This window comes from Cygnus atratus, chromosome 5 (assembly GCF_013377495.2).
Source record: "Cygnus atratus isolate AKBS03 ecotype Queensland, Australia chromosome 5, CAtr_DNAZoo_HiC_assembly, whole genome shotgun sequence".
Lineage (NCBI taxonomy): Eukaryota > Metazoa > Chordata > Aves > Anseriformes > Anatidae > Cygnus > Cygnus atratus.
Window position 1 is genome coordinate 24890001 of NC_066366.1, and position 26220 is coordinate 24916220.

The 26220-nt window shown below is 33.3% G+C and overlaps 1 protein-coding gene across 4 annotated transcripts in view; it reads left to right on the plus strand.

Moving 5' to 3' along the window:
• The window catches only part of CDIN1 (CDAN1 interacting nuclease 1), a 125880-nt gene that overhangs the window by 51476 nt on the left and 48184 nt on the right, over window positions 1-26220 (plus strand). For 3 of the 4 annotated variants that reach the window (XM_035539342.2, XM_050710885.1, XM_050710886.1), the window contains 5 exons: window positions 1691-1770; window positions 2119-2168; window positions 4555-4622; window positions 9734-9799; window positions 11592-11697. In XM_035539342.2, coding sequence (XP_035395235.1) covers window positions 1691-1770; window positions 2119-2168; window positions 4555-4622; window positions 9734-9799; window positions 11592-11697 — 370 coding nt within the window. Of the gene's footprint in view, window positions 1-1690; window positions 1771-2118; window positions 2169-4554; window positions 4623-9733; window positions 9800-11591; window positions 11698-16910; window positions 19546-26220 lie in introns of those variants that run through there. The other variant, XM_035539343.2, reaches the window with a different exon arrangement.

Here is a 26220-nt window from a genome sequence, read left to right on the forward strand (position 1 = left end):
ATTTCTATCTAAAAGATTTTTTTATATATAATTTTTAGTGTTAATAAAGTACATGTACGCAGTGCCTTCTGGTTCACATTTTCATAGTTTTTATCCAGTATACAAAACACATTTTTAAAACAGTGTACAAAAGCTAAAGTGAAATGCTATTTATTTTTATTATTCACTTATAAAAGTAATGTTTATTTCATATGAGATTAATATGATACAAATATGTACTATGGCATTATGTATCTGGAAGTGTTTTGGCCTGGTGTATCATTCTCTTTAAAAATGCTTATGCTTGAACAAATTTTTGCTCCTGCCTTTAATCATGCCATTCTTTGTAAGTCTTGCAAAGCCTTTAAATTCATTTTGGTTTTTATATTCATTAGCACTAGGGTATAGTTTACTAAACTACATATTTTATTGAAAATATTACTTTCAACTGGTTGTGATGCTTGTAGAAGACAGCATCTGGGGAGTGGACTAAAATCACCGTCTCCTTTAGTTTCAGCACAGCCTCTACATACACACATTGACTAACAAAACTGGCATTACTGCTTAGGTGGAGGGTCACAGGTTCCAGGAGTCCTTCCACAGTGTAACATGCGTGTAACAGAGTGACAAAACTTTGGCCCTGAGTTGGGGAAAATTAAGTAAGAAACAGGAAAAAGTAGGTTTTATCTTTGTTTACAGGACTGAAGCACACATGGGTTAGAGGAGTTTGCCTGAAGTCACACAGGAAATCTTTGGCAAAGCTGGGAACCTTGCTAGTCTCAAGCCTGGTCTACACTTAACGATTTGATGGTATAAATACACCAGCAGCTGAACTCTATCAGCAGTTGTTCCCAGGAAGGAGGCAGCTCGTGCTTGCACAGCAGCATTGTTTTTTTCTCTGAGAAATTGTAAAATGAAGTGTTTGATGTTTTTAGAAGGCATTCTTGTAGAATAAGGTCTTTCCACTCCTTTCAGGAATGAATTGGTATATGCAACCACCAAGATTAAGCATCTGTGTATAAAACAGAATGCCAGCTCTTCAAGGGACTGTATTCACATATGAAAATAAACTAAAGGCAATTCCCGACTAATGTTATTTTTTCTTATTGTGGTATTAGTGATTAAAAGACTGATAAATAGTCCTAAATTCACTTCTGATTTTTTTTGTCTTAGATTTATACACTTGAAAATACCACAGAAAACCTTTGACCAACTTTTAAATACAGACAAATAAATGTGTTGACATCAAACAAATAAATAAATTTGAAGGCTACTAAGCTGGAATCACCAAGTCTATAAAGTAGTTAAGATTGTTTTAAAGGCTGTTTTGAATTTTTCTATATCTTCTTTAATTTCTCCAAAGATATGGAGGTTATTTTGAGTTACATTTTCTGTATATTAAGCAGTTTACTTAAGACCTATGTGATGCTTCTGAAGCATATAGTGTCCAGTGAAACTGAGTAAGTAAACAAGTGACTGCTATCACCCTGTGCTAAAAAAATGCTTTTGTGTTTTAAGAATTTTAGAGTTCATATATCTGAGTGGATAAGTTGTGACAAATTTATAGGTCTGTTGTTGCTGCTTGGATAACCTTAAAAATTATCAACATCGTCAATGTTTTCCTTTATAAAAGTATGCCTCTCTTCCTGCCTGCCAAGTGAATAACTGTGCTAACAGGTTTTTGTATGTTTTTATTCTTTTTCGTCACTAGCATCCAAAACTCTTATTAATAGTATGCTACGGGACCCTTCTCAGATTCCAGATGGAGTTCTAGCAAATCAAGTCTATCAGGTATTAATCACAGTTGTCCTTTTTTTTTTTTTTTCCTCTGGCAATGCTGTTATCTGCCTAGCAGAGTAAAAGATTTTAAACCTCATTTAATTACTGTCATCATAAACTATCACTGAGGTCAGGGTGCACCATAAATGGCAATGCAATATTTGTGAGGGGAGCATTTCACTTTTTAATAGCTCGCTTTTATAGTGAATAAAAGCATGCAGTTTTTGTTTTATGTGATTAAATCTGAATAGCATCTGATAGCCTTTTTGAAGAAAAGTAATTACTGTTTTTAAGATACTGTTTAACTGTAATGCTTTTGTAGTTGCCCATCACTGTACTACTTCTCTTATTTGTCTGCAGTGTACTGTGAATGACTGTTGTTATGGACCACTGGTGGACTGCATCAAACAGTATCCTTTCCCATAAAATTTTAGGTGCACAATTGACGAGCTTAGACTGTGTGGAAGAGATGTGTCTAGCTTTAACCTGACATAAAGTTCTGCTTCACAAACCACATTTCATACTCCTCTGTTTTACGTTCAATCAGCTAGAGGGTCACTGCAGAGCTTTCGCTTACACCGCTTAACAAAAATCAGATGGACCACGGGAAGTTGTCAGTTTGGTGGCTGCACATTCATATGCCTGATTGAACCTCTTTGGTTTTGATTAGTTGAAATGCATGCCTGGTTTTCTATTAAGAGTAGTTGACCCTGCTTTGAGCATTGGGGTTGGACTACATGATCTCTGGAGGTACCTTCAATCTCAAGTATTCTGTGATTAAATTAGTACGTTGCACAGACAGTGTTGAACATTATGGCAGTGCTTTATTATGAATATGAATTTTAATTAGAATGTTTTCAAGTGCAGTTCAGGTTGTGATAGATTGACTGATTAGCACTTTTAAACTCATACCTAACCTTCCAATGTAGTAGGGGTAACAATATTTGTAGTTGTGATACATGTGGTGGTTACCTCTTGAAAATATGTTCTCTCTGCTAAAATATCTGCATGGATTCTACTGTTTCATTTAAGTTTAACAGCAGCAGGATAGAGTTCTAATTGTATTTGTTTTGGTTTTAATCATGTTCTTAAGTATTCATTGAGACTCTCTTCAGTGTTAAACGTGACTTTCTTAAAGTGGATGAATGTAATAAGTTGAACTTTTGAAAAGGTTGTTGATCATTAATTTTCTTATCCAAAATTTGGTACTTTAGGATTAGTATTATTGGTGATGAACAATCTGACTAAAGTCTTCTCAGAGTCTTCTGAAAGAGTTATGAACAGTTTTTAAGAATAACTTGACTGCAGTCTATATGGTCTTCCCTATCATCTCCAGATTCTGGTTCGAGATAAGTTATTGAATATACAGTGACATCAGTGAGAATAATCAGGAGATTTTCAATTCCATTTTGGTACAGAAAAGTTTAATACTTGGCTGTATGAGTGCATTATCTGCAAGTATAGTTGCTGAATTAGATGTTAATATTGAGGTGCATAAAATAGTTAAAAATCAATTTAAAGTTAAGGTTTTAAAAGCATAATGTCTTCTGAAGGATTGCATATTGATTTTAAATATAACTATCTAATTGTATATGCATGGACTAAAGTATGAAGTCAACCTCTTCGTAAATGCCAAGAGGCTATTTTTCAGTAATAGTTCAGATGCTTACGGGAAACTAGGCTGCTAGATTGCATGAGTAGAAAATGGCTTGTGAGGTTATTTACAAGTTTTGCCCCATGGTCATTGCCACACATCAATAACAGGTATTATTATAGACTAAGTCTAAGTGTTTCTGCTTATGGTGCATTATAAATTCTGTTTGCAATATTTTTTCTTACACTTTTGGCATTCTTCATTTGCCCCCATTTTTGTATTGTAACTGCTAGTACAGTTTAACATAATATATAGCTTCAGTTGATAAAAACTATAGATGTGTGAAATGATTCCTTGCAATTAGCTTTTTTTGCTGTTCAGCATAAAATATTGGTATAATTTAGGTAATCAACTGTAATGGGAAGATGATCTGTAGTTTACATTTGCAGAAGTTATTCTAAATAAAATCAGGAATTTAATTGTTTTTAATGTAAGATCCTTTATTGTGATGTTCCATGAGGTTCTTCTTAAAAGCTTCCATAATTGAACTTTGACCTCTGGGCAGATACATTAAAAATGTTTGATGTGATGACTTTTTTTTACATATTGCTAAGAATAGCACATTGGATCAACAGGCTGTCAGTGAAGTGAAAAGGACTTTGCTGTAAAATATTATTTCATTCTTCTCTGACATTAGTTCATGCTTCTGAAAAATCAATGAAAAGGGTGTTTTGTTACAGTAAGATGTTTCAGATGGATTTAGTGCCTCTCAATTTCAGAATATAAAGAAAAAAAAAGTTTATTTCATTCTTTACTGAATTAGAGAATTGATGCATTAATCATTAAAGAATAACTTATAAGCTATTTAACCATGTGTTTTAAGCTCACACTTTATTTTAATTTGGGGGACAGGGAGCAAAAATAGCAATATTGCCCTTATATATATACCAGGTAAGTATGATATAATGGGTTTTAATTTTGTAAAATGTATTCTGATGCTGTATACAGTAGTCTGATTTTCACAAAGTGCTAAATGCCTCTGCCCTGTAAGGAATTTCAAAAATTAGAGTTCAAATCTTTGATCACTCTGAAATGAAGGTGAAGGCCAGTAAGTTTTATAATGAATTATTTTACCTATGATATTTTTCTGAATTTGTTTCTTTTCCAATGTAATCTTCTATTTCTTAACCTAAAGCTATCAGTGCTATTGGGCACGAGCATGAAGTCTTGCTGCGAGAAATGCTTTTGGAAAAAAATCTCTCTTTCATAGGTAAGAATCAGTGGTAGAGGCTAGCTAGTGGATCCTTAACTTTAAAGATTTCAGTGACTGTTTACTTAAGAAAAAATAAGCCTCAACACTCTTTGTATTAGGTAGTAAAAGAAGAGTAAAAAATGATTGATGCTGTACATGATATCTTTTATTGATTTAGAACTGAGCAGGAACTCAGTTACCTAATACCCTATATATACAGCACATGCACAGGCTTGCAATTAATATTTTATAGAATAAGTAGCTGAAAAAAAATGCTTTAATATCTGCTGCAGTATTACTTTTGGTGTCATGAGATATTAGCCATAATCTAGGCCTTGTGAGACTTAAGAGGAAGCATAAGAAATATTAGCTTCAAAATGCTTTCTGTATAAAGGACTGCTAGAAGATTCACTCACTTTGCTTTCTGTGCAGTTTCTGTTGGATTTTTTGCCCCCTGCTTCCCAAACAATGAAAGTCTCTATTGAAAGTTATTTTGAGGATTAATTAAAGTTATTTTCTTTCTCTTTTTTTCTTTTAGCACGTACTACATTTCTTGTGTATAAGTGCCATTAAAACAATCATTAGTATTTAAATGATCAGTTCTATAGTGATAATAAACTTAGTATTGACTTTTTAAATCTTGGATTCCTTATGTGATTAGATAACAACAAAGTGAAATGCTGTCTTTTTACAGTTGAGTGTTATACAAAGTTCGTATAATTAAAGAGTTTTACTGGTAAAACCAGTAAAATTAGTAGAGAACTTTAGGAGATCTCTCCTAAAGCTAGACTCAGGGTAAGATTTTGGAAAACTTTTAACAAATTTAAGAAATTAGAAAGAATATTAAGATTTTTAGGTTTGTCCGCATGATTAAAAAAACAGTGTGCTCTTTTATTTTAATTATTCCTATCTTTTTACATTTTTCTCCATTACATATAAACTTCCAAATGATTCTATGAAAATGTGAGAAGGCTTGTGGGTTGTTTTTTTTGTTTGTTTGGTTTTTTTGTTTGTTTTTTTTTTTTTTTACTTTGCTCAAAGAGCAGAGATACTGGGATTAAATTGTAATTGGAGAGACGATATTGAGTTAAAATACTAAACAGTTCTATGAACAATAAGTATAAAACAAGCTGCCAGGGAAGGTTATGGAATCACCTTCAATGAAAAATTCAAGGCAAGACTTGACACTCATCCATCAAAGTTGGTAATGAAATAAATCCTGTCACGATACGAGGGAATGGACTAGATGACTCACTAATGGATCCTCAACCCAACAATTATCATTTTTTTTGGCTTGTGCAAGCTTGTGTTGTACACAAATCAGATTTAAATTTTAATGATTCATGACCTTGGGTAAGCATCAATTTTGCCTTTAGAAATAAGCTCTAAGAAACTTGTACTGTCAATTCAAAATACCTAGAATGGGTTAACTTGTCAACATACAGAGATATAAATAAGATGGATTAATTTATTGTTTATGTTTTATGCATAGTGAAGCATTTTTTACTCATGATGTAAGATGTGTTAACTGTTTTTATTATATCTTTCCATTGAATGTGTCTCGGGTTCTGGGTTTGATTTTAAAAAAAAAAAAAAAAAAGCTTTTCCTTAGTATCTGCAAGATGAGCTTTACTGTATTTACTGAAACCCTTGCAGTAAAATCTTTCCTTTCTCAAAAATTGCATCCAAAACTACTTGAAGAAAACCCCTGGAAAACAGAAGAGATGATTATTTCCTAAAGGTCAACAGATTCAGGCTTTGTCTGGCTTTCAATCTGAGTAAGATGGAGTTCTGGTGTTGGAGATGGCTTGTGACTTAGATTGCTGTACTGACAAAACTATTACTTTTTAACCCATGTATTAAAGAAACAATTCCTGCTGCCATTTTCCATGTTAGTGTAGTACTCCAGTGTACTATTCTTCTAGAATAGCAATTTTTTTGTTACAGCTATGTTTACCTGGGCAATAGAGAGTATGTTACAGAAGAAAAAAGCCTAGCAGCATTTAGGGTCAGGAAGAAAATTTGTTTCTAGAGGACGTAGCTTTCAAAGCATACAGATCAGAAGTAACACCTTCAGATTCGCCCAGAAATTGATTGGAAATTTAAACAAACTGATATTTTTTGTATTTTAGGAATGCATTGTTCACGAGAAGCACATCGCTTCCTCTCTACATCAGAAACGCAGTTCTCAAGTCTTTTCTGTTTTGCTTGAGATGTGCAGAATCAAGGGAAGCATTCTCTCAGAACAGGCTAACAGCCTTCCCTTCCTCACTGGTTCACTTGCCTTGCTGAAATGCCAGGAATTTCTAGGTTATACGTAAGATCTGATTTCATCTTTTCATGTCTTTGCCTACCCCAGAATATATTAGGAAAGCTTCTAGCTATAATGGGAAGGTATATAACCGACCTTTCTAGAATCTTAACCTCCTTTCGCTCCCACTATGGTGTCCCTCAGTAGCCTGGATATAAATCATGAAATCTGTTTAGTGTTTTCTGCTGTAATCTTCAATGTGCAGCTACTGCCTATTGATGCACCAATAGAAGAATGTTTTGCTTCCTTGTTACATCCAGAGGCTAGTATAAGAACAATGATGAGTTAAATGGTTATGATTGAGTTACAGTAAATACAAACCTCCAGATCTGTTGGAAATCTAAACTAATGGACAACATGTGGACAAATTTAGGGCTGTTTCAACATAATTTTCAAATCTGAGGATGAAGATATGTAGCTGCCATTGGCTGGCTTTCAAGCAGTTAAGTCATTCTCTTGATCCATACAAGAGCTAAAAGATATTTTAAGGTGTACATAAGGCTTCTATACCAATCTAAGGCTTCTATACCAATCTGAAGCATTCCTGGGCTAAAAAGTTTGAACTTCCTTTTGATGAGGTTTTGGCGTAAAGAATCTTTCTGGTGATTTTGGGGACCTTCTGTAACTCCTTTTTTCTTTTTCTTTTTATTTTTCCAAAGTTACAAAGCTTCATAATAATTGAAGAATCAGTAATATATAATTATTTTCCTGTGTGTAATTGTCAACTCACATCAATAATAAAGGTGTTTTTTAAATATATTTTTCACTGTTTCTAATAATGCAAAGTGTTAATAGAAACCGAGGCAAAACTTTCCAAAACAAATTTAAAGCAGAAAATATATTGTGTCAATCCATGTGTTAAATCATTTCAAAAGTAGTCAGGCATCCTTGAAAAAAGAGTCTGCTGGAGAGTATAAAGGTAATGCCGATACAAACTCCAGCTCAGACACTTGCAAAATTGACCTATCAGCAGATGCAAAAACATTTCTCCTGGTTTCAATGTGGAGGGTTTTTTTATGTTTCTTTAAGGTAAATTTCCTTAAATTTGTGACACTAGCCTTTGTTAGATGTGATGGAAAAGTCTGAACATTCTGTTGCCATTTGTGTGTCCCCAAATAATTAAAGTTTCTTCTAGACTTCTTGTCTAGAAGAATGAAAGTCTTTTCCAGACTGCCTTAAACAATTGAGAGCAGGTCACAGTTAAATAGAGCTGGATGAAACTGGGTTATGTTTTATTTTTATCAAGATTAAGAAATTACTTAGAATAATCATTTGTTTTCATAATGTGTTGTAAAAATCTTTTAATAGGTTCTGTTAAACTAGAACCTTGTCAATTTAAACATATTTTATCCATATACCTAACAGTTTAATTTTGAAAGTAGCCAACAATCAAGTCTGGCTACAAATCCTAGAAAAGTTTAATAGCTGACCAGGTGATATTAAGAAGTGTTGGATTCCAAAATCATGTATTTACAATGTAGTGTTCCTACTGTGAATAAATGCTCTCAAATTTCAAAAGAAATACCACAGCTATTAAAAAGAATAAACAGCTATTGCAGTTTACACTTAAAGTACAGCATTCCAGAATTACTGGTGTCCTGCTTGCAGTATTAGTTCATTATATAAAAATATACCTCAGACTTTTATTTTTCAATAAGGAGGGGGAGTGAAGTTTGCTTTAGGCAGTTTTAAAATATTTTGATTTCTAAGAGGGTATGTTTATCTTGTCATTAAAATGTTGCTTGGACTCAAACTGCTGACCTTTCAAGATATGCACAAAGTATTCTAAAACTGAGTTCTGAACATTGGCCGTGAAACTACTGTCCTAACCTGATAAATGGATTGGAAATAAGCTACCCAACAGTGAGAATGGACCATTAATTTTAATCAAAGGTGATGTAGAAAGGCGAATGGGATGCATGACAATGTCAACAGCCCAGTAGGTGTTAAGGGGCTACACAGCCTTACTTGTTACTAGGTTGTGCCATTAGTTGAGCTTCGGTGAAGACAGAAAGCCATGCCTGGAATTGAATGACCAGGTCACTCCAAAATCTAATGGTGTTTCAGAAATACCAATGTAATGGTATTGGAAATGAAGGACAATAGTTTAAAAAATAGTGAGGGCTTGCTTTCTCCTTTTTTTCTTCTTTTTTAAAGAAAGCATCCTTTTGTTTTTTGTTTTCTTTCTCAATTATTTTTTGAAATATTCAGTTTTAATATTCAGAAGCAATAGAGTTGTATAGTTAATGTTAAGAAAATTTCAAATTTTTTTTTTTATGTTCTGAAATTGGTTAAATTATATTCAGGAGGCAAGAAAAATTAAAATCATGTCTTCCCTCTGTTAGATTTCTGGAAGAAGATTTTCTTCTTCTTTTATTTATTTATTTGTTTGTATATTTAGCATCCCTGTGCTAACATTAAAACAAAACTAAGAAGGCAGCTACAGTATTCTACGTTTGTGGTGTTGGTAGGATTAATCTCAACAGCTCCCTAATGTGAGAAGACTCTTCTTTCAATCAGCAAATATATCTCTTTATTTTGAATATTTGGGGGTTATAAAATACTGTATGACAGCTTGAATTAATGATGTTTATAATGAAGACATAAAAATGCAGGGATGACAAAGAAGCATTTTTATATCCATGCTTCAGGTTTTCTACGAAGGTTCATTTAATCTGACACAGTGTTGCATGCATAAGAAAGATATGTATGAGTGCATTAGTAATTCTTACACTCTTATTTAAAATAAAATTAATTATACTGCTGTCTAGTTAATAGAATAGTTTTATAAACAATAGTTCTTGTTCTCTATGTATAGCTGAAGATCAGCTTCGTGCAAAAGGTTATGACAAAACACCAGACTTTATTTTAGAAGTGCCAGTAGGTAAGTCTTTTAAAAGAATTTTTATTATTTTATTTTGTGTAGAAGTGTTTATGTTAAAATATTACAGCTACTTAAGACATACGAAAGTAAAGTATATTATAGGATACAATATTACTGTTTTTCCAGTGTTTACCCAATAATTTTAACAACTTCTACTTTGTGTGAGAGTATTACCCATAATACAAGTAAATATAATATTAATATTTTCTCTTCAGTCTCTGCACATTTTTGTCACAAAGTCATAAAAAAGAAAAAAGAAAAAAAAAAAAGAAACAATAGGAACCCCCAAATCCTCGCTCCCTCTAACTTGCTCAGCCCACTTTATGATGTGAAATCTGAAATACCTATAATTGTCTTAAACTTTAAGGCACAATCAAATGCAAAGCAGTCTTAAAGTAATACCATTACACCTCTAGGTCACTGTGTAAAGGTTTGTCATCGTGCAGTTACTCTCATGCCATCACATTGCATCTAAATACAACTCAGTAGTTCTCTATTTTTTTTAAAAGCCTGCATTAACAGGAAGCAAGAAGGAATAAAAGTGGGTAAAAAGGTCATGCCAAAGTTCATCTACATCTTCTGGTCTTTAGGCCATATAAGAAGGTAAGATGACCTGTTGGCTGGGCCATGGAAGAAAAACATGCATGTTGTCCAAGTGTAAAGGATTCTTAATGATCCTTTGTAAATTGACTTTCATACAAAAAGACTTCTGATTCACCTGCTTAGAGCACAACACCTGTCTGTGCGGATGTCTACCGGTGGGTGTGTCAGAGCAAATAAAAAGGCTGAAAGCTCTCTGCGAAAGTCATGTGCATGGCTACCTTCTTTTGTTCTTTGTTTTGACAACAGTTGGAATTATTACAGATAACCGATACATGCATTGGTATAAGGAATTGAGTGTGTACTGTGAGAGACTTTGTCTCATCCTAAGCAGTTCTTCAGATACCATCTTTCACCACAATAATCTCTCTTATCCAATAGTTAAACAACTATGTATAGGAGAGTCTTCTGAAAAGTTTTTAAAGACCTCCTTAGCTCGGTAATGGTATTCCACATTGCCCTAATGGAGAATGGATGGTGTTTTAGAGTGATTGTCATGATTTCTTCTTCAAAATTCGATTGTCAGTGTCAAAGAGGACTTTCCCCCCAAAAAGAGCATTTTATTAATATTGCAAAATCAATTCTGCAAAAAAATGAGGAAAGACACCAATCAGTGCAAATCCCAGAGTATCCCAGAAACAGAAATTCCAAATTGTATTCTTCACATAACCCTCCTTATACCTAAATTCTTCCTGCTGAAGCAGTTTTGATTTTGCAAAAGTAAGGAAGCAGATAGATATCTATGATAACCTTTCTTGCTGTTCTCACATCTTCCACTCTAGACTAAGAATTTTCTGTCTTTAGTGGCTTAGCTAACTGTTCTTGATATTCACCAGTCTTCAGTTCCTTACCTGACAACTCCTTTCCAGCAAAGTAAGGGTGAAAATAGGATGAAATTGCACCTTAGTCTAGTCTCTCTTTCTTTATGTTCTGCATGTTTTAGAATAGATGTGAATATCTAGAACAGGATGTAATTAAACTTAAATTGAGACACTTATCAATTAAAATACTTTGTGTTTTTTTTTGAAAATGTCATGTGCATATTCGAAAAATATTTTTACAAATATGTAACTCTGTTGCAAGCATGAATTATGTGGTAGTTTGGGGGTTAAATAGGGTATTCCCAAACACATTCTTACAGGCTGTTGAGTTTGATTTTCACAGTTCACTTTGTTTTCTGCTGTCACCCTAGCTGTTGAAGGACACATAATTCACTGGATTGAAAGCAAAGCCTCATTTGGTGATGAAAGTAGCCACCAAGCCTACTTGCAGGACCAGTTTTGGAGCTACTGGAATAGGTACATCACTGTTATTTTTCCCTATAGATAAGTAAGAATACATTTTTTTTAAATAAGTTACTGTAAAAAAAAAAAAAAGCATAAAGTGCTCATGACTTTTTTATTAAGCCATGTGAATAGAATACGTGTTACTAATCTGACATTTTGAATTTGATTAATTAGTATGTCAAATTGGAATGCTGAAATATTTGTGACAAATTCATGTGATAATGCTAACATGCATCAGATATATATGGTGATTTTACAGTGATGCTGGAAAACAGAATAAGCTGGTTTGGTACAGAAGCTGTATTTCAGTTTGTTTAGTACTTGACTGAAGGAAGATTCAGTAACATTTTGTAATACTTGCAAGGTGCCAAACTTGTTCTAAAATCCTCACAGTCTAACAAGTGTGGTTTGTATGTAAAGAACTTTATTGCTTATTGTCAGTGTATCTAAATTGTTTCACTTTTTTTTCATAAAACATTTTTTGGTACATTATCTACATGTAACAATAATAATACATTCTTTTCAAGCTAAAAAAGTATTTACAAGAATATAAGAGAAGTGAGGTGTGCTGGACAGAATTTTTGAACATTGATTTTGTTGGTATAAAGATCCTGTAAAGACTGTTAAAATAGTTCTGCTTTATTCTTATAAAGGTTCTTATTGTATATAATGAAGAAGACTTAACACTGGGGAAGACTGTTGTTGTTTAAATCCTACGCAAGATACTCAATTCTATCTTTGTATGTGGTGGAACACTAAGCAAGGCAGTAAGTGAGGTAAATGCAAGTTTTAATAAAGGATTTGTGATAGCATAGATTAAGAAGCCTTCTTAGTGTTTACAAGGTCATTTCTGTGAAATCTGAGGGTAGTGGAGAAGATGGCACAAACATGTTTGAACATGCAACTAACAACATATGCCAACATCAGTTGCCAGTCTGTGGTGACCATCAGTATTTCAGCTAAATATAAATAATAAATGCCAACGTGAAAATTGCTAGCCTTAGCGTGGGAAATGCCTTTAAAAGCAGTTTCTATAGGATGCAGCAGAGATAGAAAAACTGTATTTTGAGAATAACACTGTCAGAATGCATGATTATGCTCTGCCAAAACAGTTGTTGATATGAGGAGGGCCTGTGCTTATTTCATAATCCCAGAGAGCAGTCAATTGGAGAACTTGAACTGAGGTTATGGGAACCTCAGGAAGAATGTCCATTGTTGGACAAAGATGTTGTGCTACAGGAAAATTATAGACAAGAATTTGTGAGATATATAACCAGAGTATGAGACTTAGAAACAATTTCGAGTATATAACAATATCTAGGCAATTCACAAGAGTGGCAGGAAAGATGCTGATGCAACTGGTGCTGAACTTGCACATCAGTGTAAATGAGTAGCTTAGGCTGTGAGGACCCATTAAATATACTGGCTAGAATATTTTCAGTGGGTATGTGTTTGAGGGGATCCATGATAGTGTAAGCGGAAAGCAGCTCTAAGTGAGTTTTAAATAGATAACATGAGTATAAAGGTATAAAGTTGAGGTGGGGTGAAAGGTAAATAGACAAGTGGGATGAAGGCATTGATCCATTTCAGATTTGCAGTAAAATTGCTGTTGCAAAGTCGAACTTGTAGTATTTGTCTTTTTGTGCTAAGTAAAATGACTATCTATGTTTTGGCTTGAGCTATAACGTGTAAAAAACTTGAAAATACTGGGTATCCTTTGAACCTGACATTTCTGAAAGAAACTTCTCTTATGCTTGTATCAGGAAACCAAGACATAGCTAACTTCATTTTAATTTTGATTTTATCATGTGATAATTAATATTGCAACTTCAAAAATAGGATAACACTGAGCTGTTAATAAAGTACCTTTAATGTTGCAAAAGCTAGACTGAATTGAAATAGGGTTCATTAGAAATGTTTTGGAAGTAGTTTTCAGATTTTGCCTAATCTTTTTTTATAGCTATTTTATAGAAAGCAACTAGAAAAACAGGTGATTCTTACATATATAAAGACTTTACATTCATATGAAGGAAACTAGAAGTCTCCTTACTGAGATGTGTTATTCCCTAAACGCAGAATTTAATCTTAGGTTAACTATGGAAATAAGGCATAGTTCTATTTTTGGGGGGTGTTTTGGTGGCGGTGATTTTGTTTTTTTGTTGGGTTGGGTTTTTATTTGTTTGTTCATTTCAGTTTTTGGTTTTGTTTTGTAATAAACAAATCCTGTTAGTTTTAATTTTGGTACTGCTTGGTTAAACTAACACTATTGCATCTTCTGAAATGAGTTCTGAATTACTACAGCTTCTTCTAATATAATAGCAGTTGGATTAATGAATGCTTGATGACAGATTAGGTTGCATGTAGCTTAGACAGTTAACTTTCATTCCTCTCTGAAACTATTTATATGAAAAGACAGGTGTAGCTGGACAAACTGTGAATCAGTTTTGAATGGTTTAATGAATCAGCCTATCCAAGGTTCTCTCAAGTGAGAACCAGCTTCCGAGTCAATTCATATGTACCTGTATCTTTCCTTTCCACCTGAAGGAGGAATCTTTCGGAGAAGATGCATCAGTTCATAACAGATGTATCATGACACTCAGCCCATCCTTCAGGGTTTTGTAAACCTGATCTGTTGGTTGAAGTTAAAGTTCATTTGAAATTGCAGAGAAAAGCTGTAACATCACTTGCTAGATGTGGATAGGAATGCATACCTAGATATTTTGAAAGGAGTGAATGTGAAAGGTTTTAGATCTTTTCCATGGAGCTTTTTTTTGTTTCTGTGAAAAGTAAGCGTGAGACTGGAATAGTTTCTGGGTGTTTTTCCACATCTGTAACAGATGTAAATTTAATTCTGCACACAATCTGACTGAAAGCTTTGAATGTAGCTATGGTTTGTTTGCTGTAATGCGTATGTTTCATTAAGTCCTGTATTCTGTGCTAACTAAATCTGTGAGTGTCTTAAATTGGCCTGTACTGACAGGAAAGAAATGGCACTTTCTCATTTAACAGAACAGCTCCCTAGATTCAGTCAACCATGTCTGTTCACCTCAGTGCAAAAGAACACCTTTTTATTACTCTGAGTTCTGCAGGGACAGCTTAGCAAGGTTTTTTATGGCTCATACATCAATGGTATTGTTAAGCAATTTTCAGTTGCAGTGCTACACTGCAACCTCATCTTCAAATTAAGCTTCACATTAAAAATGCACAAAGTGTACTTTGTCAGTGGGTTTGCACAGTTATAATTTAGGACACTGTTTAGATATTGAGAATTTTCACTGATAAACAGAAAAAAGCAAGTTCAGTCTTGCGTTTTCCCAGGCTGGTTTTGGAGAGTGATGTTTAGGAAAAAGCTATATTGCATACCGAACAAACTTAGTATAAAATGATTCATGTACTCACCGAAACCCTTCCTTCTACCTGTTTGTTCCTCCAAAACAATGGCATCCACCGAGCAGGCTGCAGCTTTCACTGCCACTATGTAAACAAGACAACTGCATGTGCATAACATAACATGCAGTTCAAATAGTAATTAGTGGACACTGACAGTGACTTCATGTAAGCAGGTATAAACTCAAATACAGCAGTTTATATTTTGTACCTTCTGCAAGCCTGGTTAAGAAATATGTACCTTCTGGAATGTAGTTTCTAGAGTACAAGGAGAAAGCTTGATGCCATTGTTAGCTAAAGAAACTTTACTATACATGTGAGAGTAGGAAAATGTAGGAAATGTAGAAACTGTAGGAAAATGTCATATTTGATACTGATATTAAACTAAAGGTAATTTCACACAGTGAAAGAGAATCATTTCATTCTTTTTGACTAAGAATAGTAAGTCATGCCTGTAGTAAATTCCTTTCCTCCCTTTTCTTGTAGTCTAAATGTCATTATTTTTGTTTGTTTGTTTTGAAAGAATAAATGCAAGTTTCTCATAATTAATTTTAAACTAGTAGCCACACTTTTCTGAAACCTAAATTCATGGTTAAATCTGTTGTTAATTAATACAATGTCTGCTCTTGAGACTTTGGTTTATAACCAATAGTCTTAGTAATGAAATTATCATAGAGTCCTGTAGAACAAAAAAAGGTCTTTCAGATAAATGTGAAAAGAAAAAATATATATATAGTATTCATTTCAGTTACAAACACATCTGCTCTATTAGTTTCTTTTTGAAACTTTTTTGAGTGTTCTGTTCATATTCATTTGTAGTTGACTCTAAGAATGAATCGTACGTGAGCAGACTGAATCAGTACATCAAAATGATGCACATTTTGTTATGGTCTACTGTTTAAAATGGTTTGACATAAGTTACTATGAAGACTGCTTAAATAATAATTGTTGTCTGATTGTAGGTGGTAGGGGAAGAGGGAATCATGCTGTGGGCTTATGGATGCCTGTTCTATAACAGTATCAATATGATCCAATTGAAAATTGTTTAAAAAGTTGTACTGGTGAGTTGAAAGCCAGTGGTATAACGACTTGGAGGAAACCTTGGGAGTTGCATTTGTCAAGTAGCTAGGAAAACTGTTCATGCATACCCAGTATCCAAAGCTTCATTGGCAGCCCAAACATAAAGAACTGAAAGGTCATTCTTCTTCTTGCAGTATGAAGGTTTGTTGACATATTTTGACACACTGGTACAATGCTGAAAGGTTTTGACCTTACTGCAACACTGAGGGACTTAAGGTTTGTTTAGCTATCTAATGCTCTTAGATTTTCACACATGCTGGATTTTGCTCTGCTGCTTCTTCTCTCCCTCCTGACTCCATTTGAATTAGTAAATTAATCTTAAATAAAACATTGATGTAGACAGAAGAGGGGGGTTTATGATGATTTTTGCAACTTAGAACTAGGTATAGATGTTTCTATGAAAATAATTTACTTCTTTTAGAATCTGCCATGCCAACTTGCTCACCTTAAAAGCACTGAGTAGGATAGGTTTGTGTCTAGACAACAAGAATCAAAAGCAGTGAGATGATGCTTTCTACTAGTTTACTGTATTCAGTAGTTTAATTTGTGAAGATGATAAAATTCTGTGTTCTCCTCTCAGATATATACATACACACACAGAGAGGCATACCTCTGCACTTCACAAATATTCTAGATACACTTAGCTTATTTCCAGTGAATCATTGCTTTATTTATTTAACAACGTAAACAGTACCAAAATCAACATGTAGTTTATGCCTTTTTTTTCTTTTTCTTTTTTTTTTTTTTTTTTACTTTAGCACAGAAGTAACATCTTCACATTTTACTGGTCATCACCTCATTCAATAAGGTGACTGAATAACAGACCATGAAGATGTCTTCCATCAAGACCACGCCTCATGCCTAGCATTGCTATAACATTAATTGTTGTGCTGATTATTTTAGACTATTTTGTATCAAAACTCCTTTTGTCAAAACAAACAGACCATACTATATACAGTTTAGTGTTTACAGTTGAATTACATTTTCATGCTTTTTTCTCTTTAAATATTATAAGATGGACATCAAAATGGGATTTTCATTATAATTTCAATTCAACCACTGAAGCCTTTTTAACTGCAAGATTGTTACATGCTTAACTTAAAAAGTAGTAAATGAGGTACTATAAAGCTTTATTTAAATTATTTTTTGCCTTATATTTTTCTGTACTGTCTTAAATATTATCATGTCACAGGAGACTTGTGTAGTGCAGATAGAGCATTTTCAACTTCCATCTACATTACTGGAAGGCTTCAGCTCCAATTTTCGTGGTATTTCTCATTCAGATTAGACAAGCATCTAAGTTTACGTACGATAAGAGCTGACAGCATAGATCCTGCTCTGCTTGCCAAAGGCCTGGTTGCAGACACTCCACTATGTCAAAGAATGTCAACCCCCCACAGACGTTACCTTTCAGAATTCCTTGTAATTTTTAATTGACATTTACATCTGACATTTTCAATGTATTTCTTAGTGTTGAGTCTTTATCTATCTAGTAATAGTTAAAAACCAAGCCAAAGCAAAAAGAATCCCTTCCTGTAAACTATGATATCATATATTTTTTTTATTTAACAAGGTCAAGTTGCTAGGCTGAAACTCAAGAATGACCAACTCCCCCTTGCTTCATGTAACTCTATATTTGCTATGCTAGTCTAATCCATTTCAAATGACGAGGAGGGAAGTAGGAATATAAAGTGAAATTTAACTCTTAATGAATGAAACACAAGTTTATTATTATTACTATACGTCATGCACAGAAAGGATACAGAGATTTTCAGTAATTTTTTTAAGAATTTCTATAGAGATTTCCCTTTGAGTCTGGTGCTTGCATATTGAAAGTGGTATCTTCGCACCTGTATTCATGTTACATGTACATGCAAACAGCATAATATTGCAAACAAAATGAAGCTGGCAAGGATGTAATTTAGCTGCATGTTGCAAAGTCTGTTGTGCATCCTTCCTTTCAGAAATCTCAAGTTTTCATGTGGTTTAAAATAATAGAAAACAAATAAATTAGTGTGAGTACAATTATCTATCTATAAGAAGTTAGAATGAAGGACTACAGTTGATCATAAATGTCACAAAGCAAAGAAATAGAAGGAGCGTTTTGTCACAAATAATGCTGCTTTTCTTCTAATTAGTTAATTTACATTTTACAAATTAAGGGCAAGATTCAGACAGAAGATAATCTAGTAGCATATCATAGCTTTACTGACCTGTATTTGTATATGCCAAATTTAAGTTAATTAGAAATGTAGATGCTGTTTGTTTTATCTGTCAAAAAGCTCATCTTAAAAAAAAATCTAGACACACTTTTTCCCCCAACATTTATCATCTAAATAATAGTCTTGCCAAGATGGCAGCCTCATAATAAACTCTTTTCAGTGGAGTGATGGGTAATGAAGCTTGCTTGTGAAGGCAGCGAAAAATGTTGTCTAGCCAAATGTGTGAATATGATGGCTAGAGAATCAGTGGACTTTCTCAGTCATCAATCTTTTTAGTAGCCTCTTACACATCTGAATATTTTGATAGATGATCTAATAATTGAGTTATCTATCTTTCTAACTATCAGAGTTGCATAAAAATTATTCTCACATGCTATTGAATATTAAATATATTGGGCATCCAGTAAATTTTTCAAAAAAAGGTCCAAGAGGTGGAGGAATTTAGTTGTGTCTTAAGCACACTTTAAAATATTGAATGATAAACTACTATATATAAAGATATTTGTACAAATATAAGAAAAAAGTAAATATTGTCAATAGCTGATTACAAATAGGACTCACAGTAAATAAAGCACATAAAAACAAGACTGTTGAGGTTAGTGCACAATCTGAGAGAAATTTGAGGTATAAAATGAATAGATTCAATAGTCCCTGGCTGGTTAATGGGCAACATTCACATTTACACACAGCTTCCCAAATTCTTTGTGTCTAGGAAATCTTGGCATACAGTTTCACTGCAGAGTCCCAAATTACCTTTCAACCTCTGTGAGAGTAGTTTCAATATATACTGAGAAGTGTGTATTGAAATTGCCCACATTTTGTTTATTCTGTGAGATTGTACAGTGCAGATCTGTGTTTCCAGGGCACAAGATTCTGCTTTCCCAGGACAGTAATCTTGTTTTAAAGGAGACACTTAGGGTATATGGATAAGTTGCATTAAGTACACCATCAGGTGTGTCTTACTAGGGCTGCTGAGTAGCAGAGCAAAATGATTGTTGGTGTTGGTCTGTTTTTTTAAACACTACAGTTCTAACAGGCATTTGTATAATTCTTGATTTCAAATACATTTCTGCTCAAAGGTTTGGGTAAAAATCATTTTAACAATAAAAAAATCATTTTTAACAAAAAGCAAATAATAATTTTTGGATGAAGAATATTTTCATTTCAAATATTCCTTTTCCCTCTCAGTGTCACCAGTTTGATTTACGTTCCTTCTTGTAAATTCTCGAAAATTGTATGTGGGGGAACTCATCTTCTTTTTAAAAAAAGCAGTTAGTCTAGATTGTATGTTTGTTTTGGTTAAGTACTTTATTTGTAGGTTTCTTAATTACAGCAAGGTAAAAACAAGTATGTTTATGAATAGTTCTCCAGTCAGCAAAGTGAGCTTTTTTTGTTCAGAACAGGAGTGACCAGGATATTTGTCTGTGGATACTAAAAAGTTATTCACTCATTGTAGAATTGTAATGAAAAAGGCATGAGAGAGAACTGCTTAAAAGGGAAGAGGAAAGATTGATCTCAAGGAGCTGGATGACCATTGTTTGACAAGTACTTTGTGAAAGTATCATTGGACATTGCCAGTGCCTATGGATCTACAAGCTGAATAAAGATTTGTCTGTCTTACTGACAGCAGCTGTGACTCTCATGCTTAGTAAGCAAAGTTTTTGATGCTGGAGAGTTCTTGTTAAATGTGCATTAGTGGTTTGATACATTTTGGGTAAACGTAAAGCAAGGCACTGAAATAAGATGACTTGAGTATCAAAAATGTAAGACCTCACAATAAAAATGTGGTTCTGAAGCTCCACGCTGATCTTGCAATACTGCATACCTCATGAACACTCCACATTTTTGTTTTCAGCAATGCTTACATTAATTTTATGGAACTTTAAATGGCATAAGCATAATTTCACATAAGCATAATTGCACATAATTTTAACCTAGAAATAAGACATTAGGAAACAAATTACAAGAAGAGGTAAAATTATTCAGTCTTGTTACTTGGGGAGTTTTAATATAAAAAAGCTAAAATTGCATCTGAATATATAAATTAATAAGCAATTAACTGGACTTGATTAACGTCAATGTTTGATTTTCTTTATTATATGTGATGACTTCTGACATTAAGTAAATTGGCAGTTATTCTAGTCAATATTTGTAGCATGGCTACATGAGAACATACCAAGCTCCGACGTATACACAATGTGTTATACAAACTTGTGTATATATTTGTGTGTAATTTTAGAATGTTTGCATTTTAATTTGGGAAAGAGATCTTCATTTTCCTCCCCTAATCAAAATAGCAAGAGTCTGTGTTTCTTCTGGTTTGTCATTTGATTAGCATGCTCTCATCCATCACTAGTCTTTGATATGAACATCAAGAAATCATGTCTTTTTGTTTTAAATGATAAATATGCCTTTGTCATGATTACTTACAGACATTCCAAGGTTTACATCTGAATTGTCAAAGTGTAACTGCACAGCTTCTCTGATGTGTGACATTATTAGTGAAATAAAGAACTTTTTAATTTGTCATGGATAGATAGGCCTTAGATATTGAAGTTACAAGGCTGTGTTAGCTGTGATGCTGGAAAAAAATCTTCCTTCCTCCAGTGTTTTTCTAAGATTTGTTGTTTATCATCGAGAGACAATCAGCTGCACAAGAGCCTTTGTGGACATTCTTATTTGCGGGGTCCAAGCCTGTCTCTTCAGGTTTCATTATTTAGGTCTGATGTCTAGTTAGCTCGTATCAAAACTAATACCATCTGAAGTACCAGGCTTCCAGTGGTCACACAACCAACATGAAAATTTCTTCAATCTGACTAATATTATTAAAGACAGTATCTCTTTAAACTTGAGCTTTGTTTCAGTGTCTATATCAATTACATCTTGTAAGTGCATTTCCTTGAATGTTTCATTGCTTGTTTCTGTAGACGAAGTACATCTGAATTAAATGATATCCTGCACATTTTTAAATAAAAATAGTGAGAATGCAGGCATTTTGTCTAACCTACTAACATTCTTGCTATGTACTGATGCTACTAAGACAAAATACTACTGTATTGCTGGCTTCTCATTGTAAATATAGTACAGTAAATTAAAAAGTTTTTGAAGGTAGACACCTAGATGGATTTTTATCAACTATTTTATCACTTATTTGTAGGAAGAATGGTGTATGTCATGTAAATATGTAATTTAATTTTAGTTCCTATGGAAAGCAAGCGTTCCTTGAAATCTTTGGGCTCACTTAAGCATGATAAAATATTATTTCCTGCATTTCTTTTTTGCTTTTGCATTTATTTTGTTCTGAGCTTATTGTGGTCCAATTCATTTTGTGGTATAGTACTGAAATTGAATCTTTGAAATTTACAATTTCAAGATATTGCAATTTATAACCTTTGAAATTTACAAGATAGTTCAGACGAGTTCAGTGAGGAATCCCACAAAATGATTTAAGGGCCCATGATCATGATCAGCTTATAAATGCAATACTTTGTAATAGAGTATATATGATATGCTGTAATATTTAGTTGGTTTTTATTATTTTGTTAATCTTTACCTCAGAGATGTTGATCACCACATTTTTGATTTAATCAAGAGTATCAATCTGAACCCAAATTCATTTGAATAATAAAGTAATGTAAAATTGATCATTTTATTGTACTAATTTCTGACTATTTCTCTGTATTTGGAATGTACTGTTTAGTTGATTTTAAAATAGTGAACAGTATATATATTTCAGGCTCTCTGTAGAAGAGTAATTTTGAAAGTATATTCTCATTTATTTGTTTCAAAAGGAGAAATATTTTATATCCTTTGCAACACAGCTCAATACATTGAGTGGGATTTTGTGACATACAAAGGATGCATGTGAGTTTTTGAGACACTGAAGCTGTAACCCAACTTGAAGAAGACAGTGATGGCAGTGAGCTTCTGTACAGAGTTAATCAGCTGCAGAATTTGTAAACTGCGTATGTGTCAAAGTTGAAAATGTTAGCACTCTGATAGAAGCTTGAAAAGGTTAGACCTGATAAAAGCCATCAGCAGTTAAAGAAAGTGATTTATGGGAATGTAATGACACAAAATGCCTCATTTATCACTCATATATAGATAGGTTAAGGTTTCTGTGTCATACTTTAAAAACTTGACCACTTAGAATTGTCAAAATAGGTACTTAATTGCCCATCATACATTTCAGTTTGAATTTCCTTTGCTTGAATTTTGGTGATTTTACTGTTATGCTTCTCATATGGTTCTTTTTAAAGTCATTCATATTTCATATTTATTTCATATTTGTTTCAAATGGTATGCTCAGTGCTCTGTTAGAACTTTTATTAGGTAAAGCTGTTGATTTGAGTACTGTCCAAATCTTTTGTTGATTTACAATTTCATTCAGCCTAACTGTAGGGAAAATGACTGAAGGTTTCATTTTCTTTTGTTTTATACCACTAATTCTCATCAAGAGTTTACAGCTTTCTAATTCAATCCGTACATTTCCTCTCCAAACTGAAATATGAGATTTAAAAGTGAGATCCATCAATTGGTTTCCAGTTCCAGTCACTTAAGTTACTGTTTAACTCCATATAAATTAAATCTAATCCAAAACTACCAGTACTGTTAAATGATCCTAAAACAAAATAAAAATGGTAGGAAAAATGCACAGTAGTGTGTTATACTTTTCCTGATTTCATTTGAGGATAACAGCAAGCAAGTCCCGTAGGTTTGAGACTGATTTTTTTTATTTTTAACTGTCCACAGTTTTCTTCATAATGCTGAACAAAATAAATACAAATATGGGTAAACCCTCACTGAGGAATTATTTTTAAGAACATATTTATAAAAAATAAAGCAACTATTTTAAAGACATTGCATAAATGTTAAAATACAGGTTCAACTGCAGAAGGAAAAATTGTGGTAGTAAAGTTTGGAAGGATTTCTTTCTCTTCAGCTACTTGCCTTTTTAAAACTATTTAATCCTCTTATTTCTTGATTTTATACAGAAAAGTCTGAACAGAATAATTTTAATTTTTAATATCAAAAAACCTTACCTTTTTGCTAGCTTTCACAATTTATGGCCCCGGTTGTATTGCATTCTGTTTGTTCAGCGATGACCTTCCAGGTTCGATTTAAAAAGAAGTCAGAAGCATTTGTCATGTGTGCTCGATCTTGTCCAGAGGTACCTATTGTAATTATAAAGGACTAATAAGGTTGTTTATAATATAACAGCCTGACATCTCTAGAAAATCTTCTGGAGAGCAACTTTTTTTTTTTTAATGTCTATCTTAAGGAAAAAAAAATCTGTAATCTTCTTGCTTTATGCTTCACTGTGTCATTTTAACATTTAGTTGAGAAAGCATAAAGAACTTCTACCTCAAAAAACTTGACTTAGTTTTAAAAGATGAGCTGTAAGATTTGTTCATAACACCTTTTGGAAAAACTCAGTAAAGATATAGCTATAATACAGATGCATCCTATATTTAATTGGTGCATATAGAATTAATGATGATGTACTTGGAAACACAGAATTGCTTTCGCAATGTTAAAAAAACTACTTATTAACATGTCTGTCACAAAAACGTGTGATGCATGAACATAGAGAACTATTTCTTAGAAAAAAAAATCCAAATTATGAAAATCTTGTTTATTCTAGTTTAAGTGTTTATAAAGTACTGGTATAAGTAGGTGTTATTGTCTTGGTATTTTACATTATATATCAAGATTTTTACAATCAACTTGTGATTTTTCCCTTCATACATCTTTGTCTTGTTTCCTTTCTGCCCTCTCCTCATCCATTTCAGCAGCATCCAGCAGTACTACTTTTTCATAGGCTTATATATAAGGTAAACAAAAACATACTAAAACCAATGGAATCTGAATGTTTGACAGAAATGTTTACCTCTCTTGTAGGGTATGTAACAACACTGTAGTATTGTCAGGCTGCCATACATCATTTAAATACCCTTAGACAGCAAAAGCAAAATCTTGACAATTCAGTAATCTCATCATGTGATTTCAAGAAGGCTTTTTTTCATATCTACAATTGAGACAAATTTATGTTGTATGTATTTATGGTTGTTAAACTCAAAATTGTCTCATTTCATTAATTTTTAACATTGTGCTCTCTTAATGACTATGAAGAAATGTATTAAAATGCCTTAATTATAGGGCTAGAAGAAGAGAAAGCACAAGTCTTTTTAGCATATGATCTTTCAATTGTTCACTAAAGGATAAAGAGGGCATTCAAGCGTGGTTTAGATAACTGTCAGCAATAATAAAATGCAAGGTAGTTTGTAGAGCCTTTAAAGACCTTTTGGGGAAATAGATTTAATTAAAAAACAATAAAATGGACTTTCATCTAAAAGAAATCCAAAATGTTATAAAATTTCAGAATCTTATGGTATTAAGAATAAACGTATGTTTCCAAGGATGAGGAAAAATAGCACTGATAACATTCTGCAGTCCACGCAGCAGTGATAGCTTTATCTTTTGTATATAGATATATGTCCTTTAGCTTTTAACACACTCCTGTATTAAAGCATACTTCACATTTTCTGTTGGTTGTTTTTTTTGTTTGTTTGATTGTTTGCTTGTTTTTTGTTTTTTTTTTTTTTACTTTGCTGTGCTTTTAAAAATGTTTTTGATGGGTTGTTGGTTTGTGGGTTTTATGTGTTGGTTTTTTGTTTTGTTTTGTTTTTTTAAATGAATGGCTAGAAATGAATGTTGAATCGTTAGCTTCTAAATGTAAAATTGTATTATCACAATTACCCACAGAATAGTATAAATGACATCGTGCTAGCAGTCCGTTTGACTATTTGTAAGAATCAGTAGGTTCCTACTAGTCAAAATTGTCTGTTATATCCCATGAAAATATGTTTCAAAGTACATTTCTGGTTTCTGTTTCTTTCTTCCCATTGCATTTGCTGTTAGTGTTGTTGGTTGTGTGGTATGTTGAAAAGTTTATTTAAGCACTTGTTCTGCACTATTGGATTATACCACTTTTGGCAAACTAGGGGCAACTTAGCTTGCATGTGATAAGCAGTGGTTTACAAACAGCATTGACTGCTGTCTTTAGAGTAGTTTTGCTCCCTTGCTTAGCCTGAGGAGGGTTTTTTTTATTTTTTTTTCTCTCACCCTGGTGCACACACATCAAGAGCATTGATCTATTGGTCTGTCCTTGCCAAGTACCAAATGAATCTACACAGAAGTTGTCTTTGCGTAGTAGAGTATTTTTTACAGATGAAACAACTTAACCAAAGTGCTTTTTCAGCAAATGCTAAAATTCTGTCAGTTTGTAGTTTTAATTGCTGGCCCAAGAGCATTATGAAATATGTTCATAATGAAAACATTGCTTCAATATTTAGGGTCTTGTTTTATCTTCTAGAAAATAAAGTTTGGATCGTTAATTCATGTAAGTGTTGACTTTGTCTCTGACTGATAGATCATAGAAATGGAAAATCATCCCTGTTCTTGGAGTTGAGGACTTGTCTTTTAAGAAAAGTAAAGGTTTCTTTTCTGCTTGCACACGTGAACTTGCAGAAGAAAATGCTACCTTTAAAAATGCTGTCCTAGAGAAGATACCTTGAGCTGGAGCACAAATGAATAGTGCCTCACCATTTTGCTAGGCTTCCTGAAGCTTGAGGACTCCAAACTACCTAAACTACAAGAGCATTACAGAGCACATGCACAATTAGGTTTGGCAATCTTTCTGTATATGGTGTTCAGTTTTTGAGGAAGAAGTGCTTCACATCATTCTGTCACTAAACTCCCTTCTGTTGTCAACTGGTTGTGTCTGTTTATTCCCACTCATCGCTCATGGTATGGTAGGGCCGTGGTAGGTGTGATAACGTTTCTG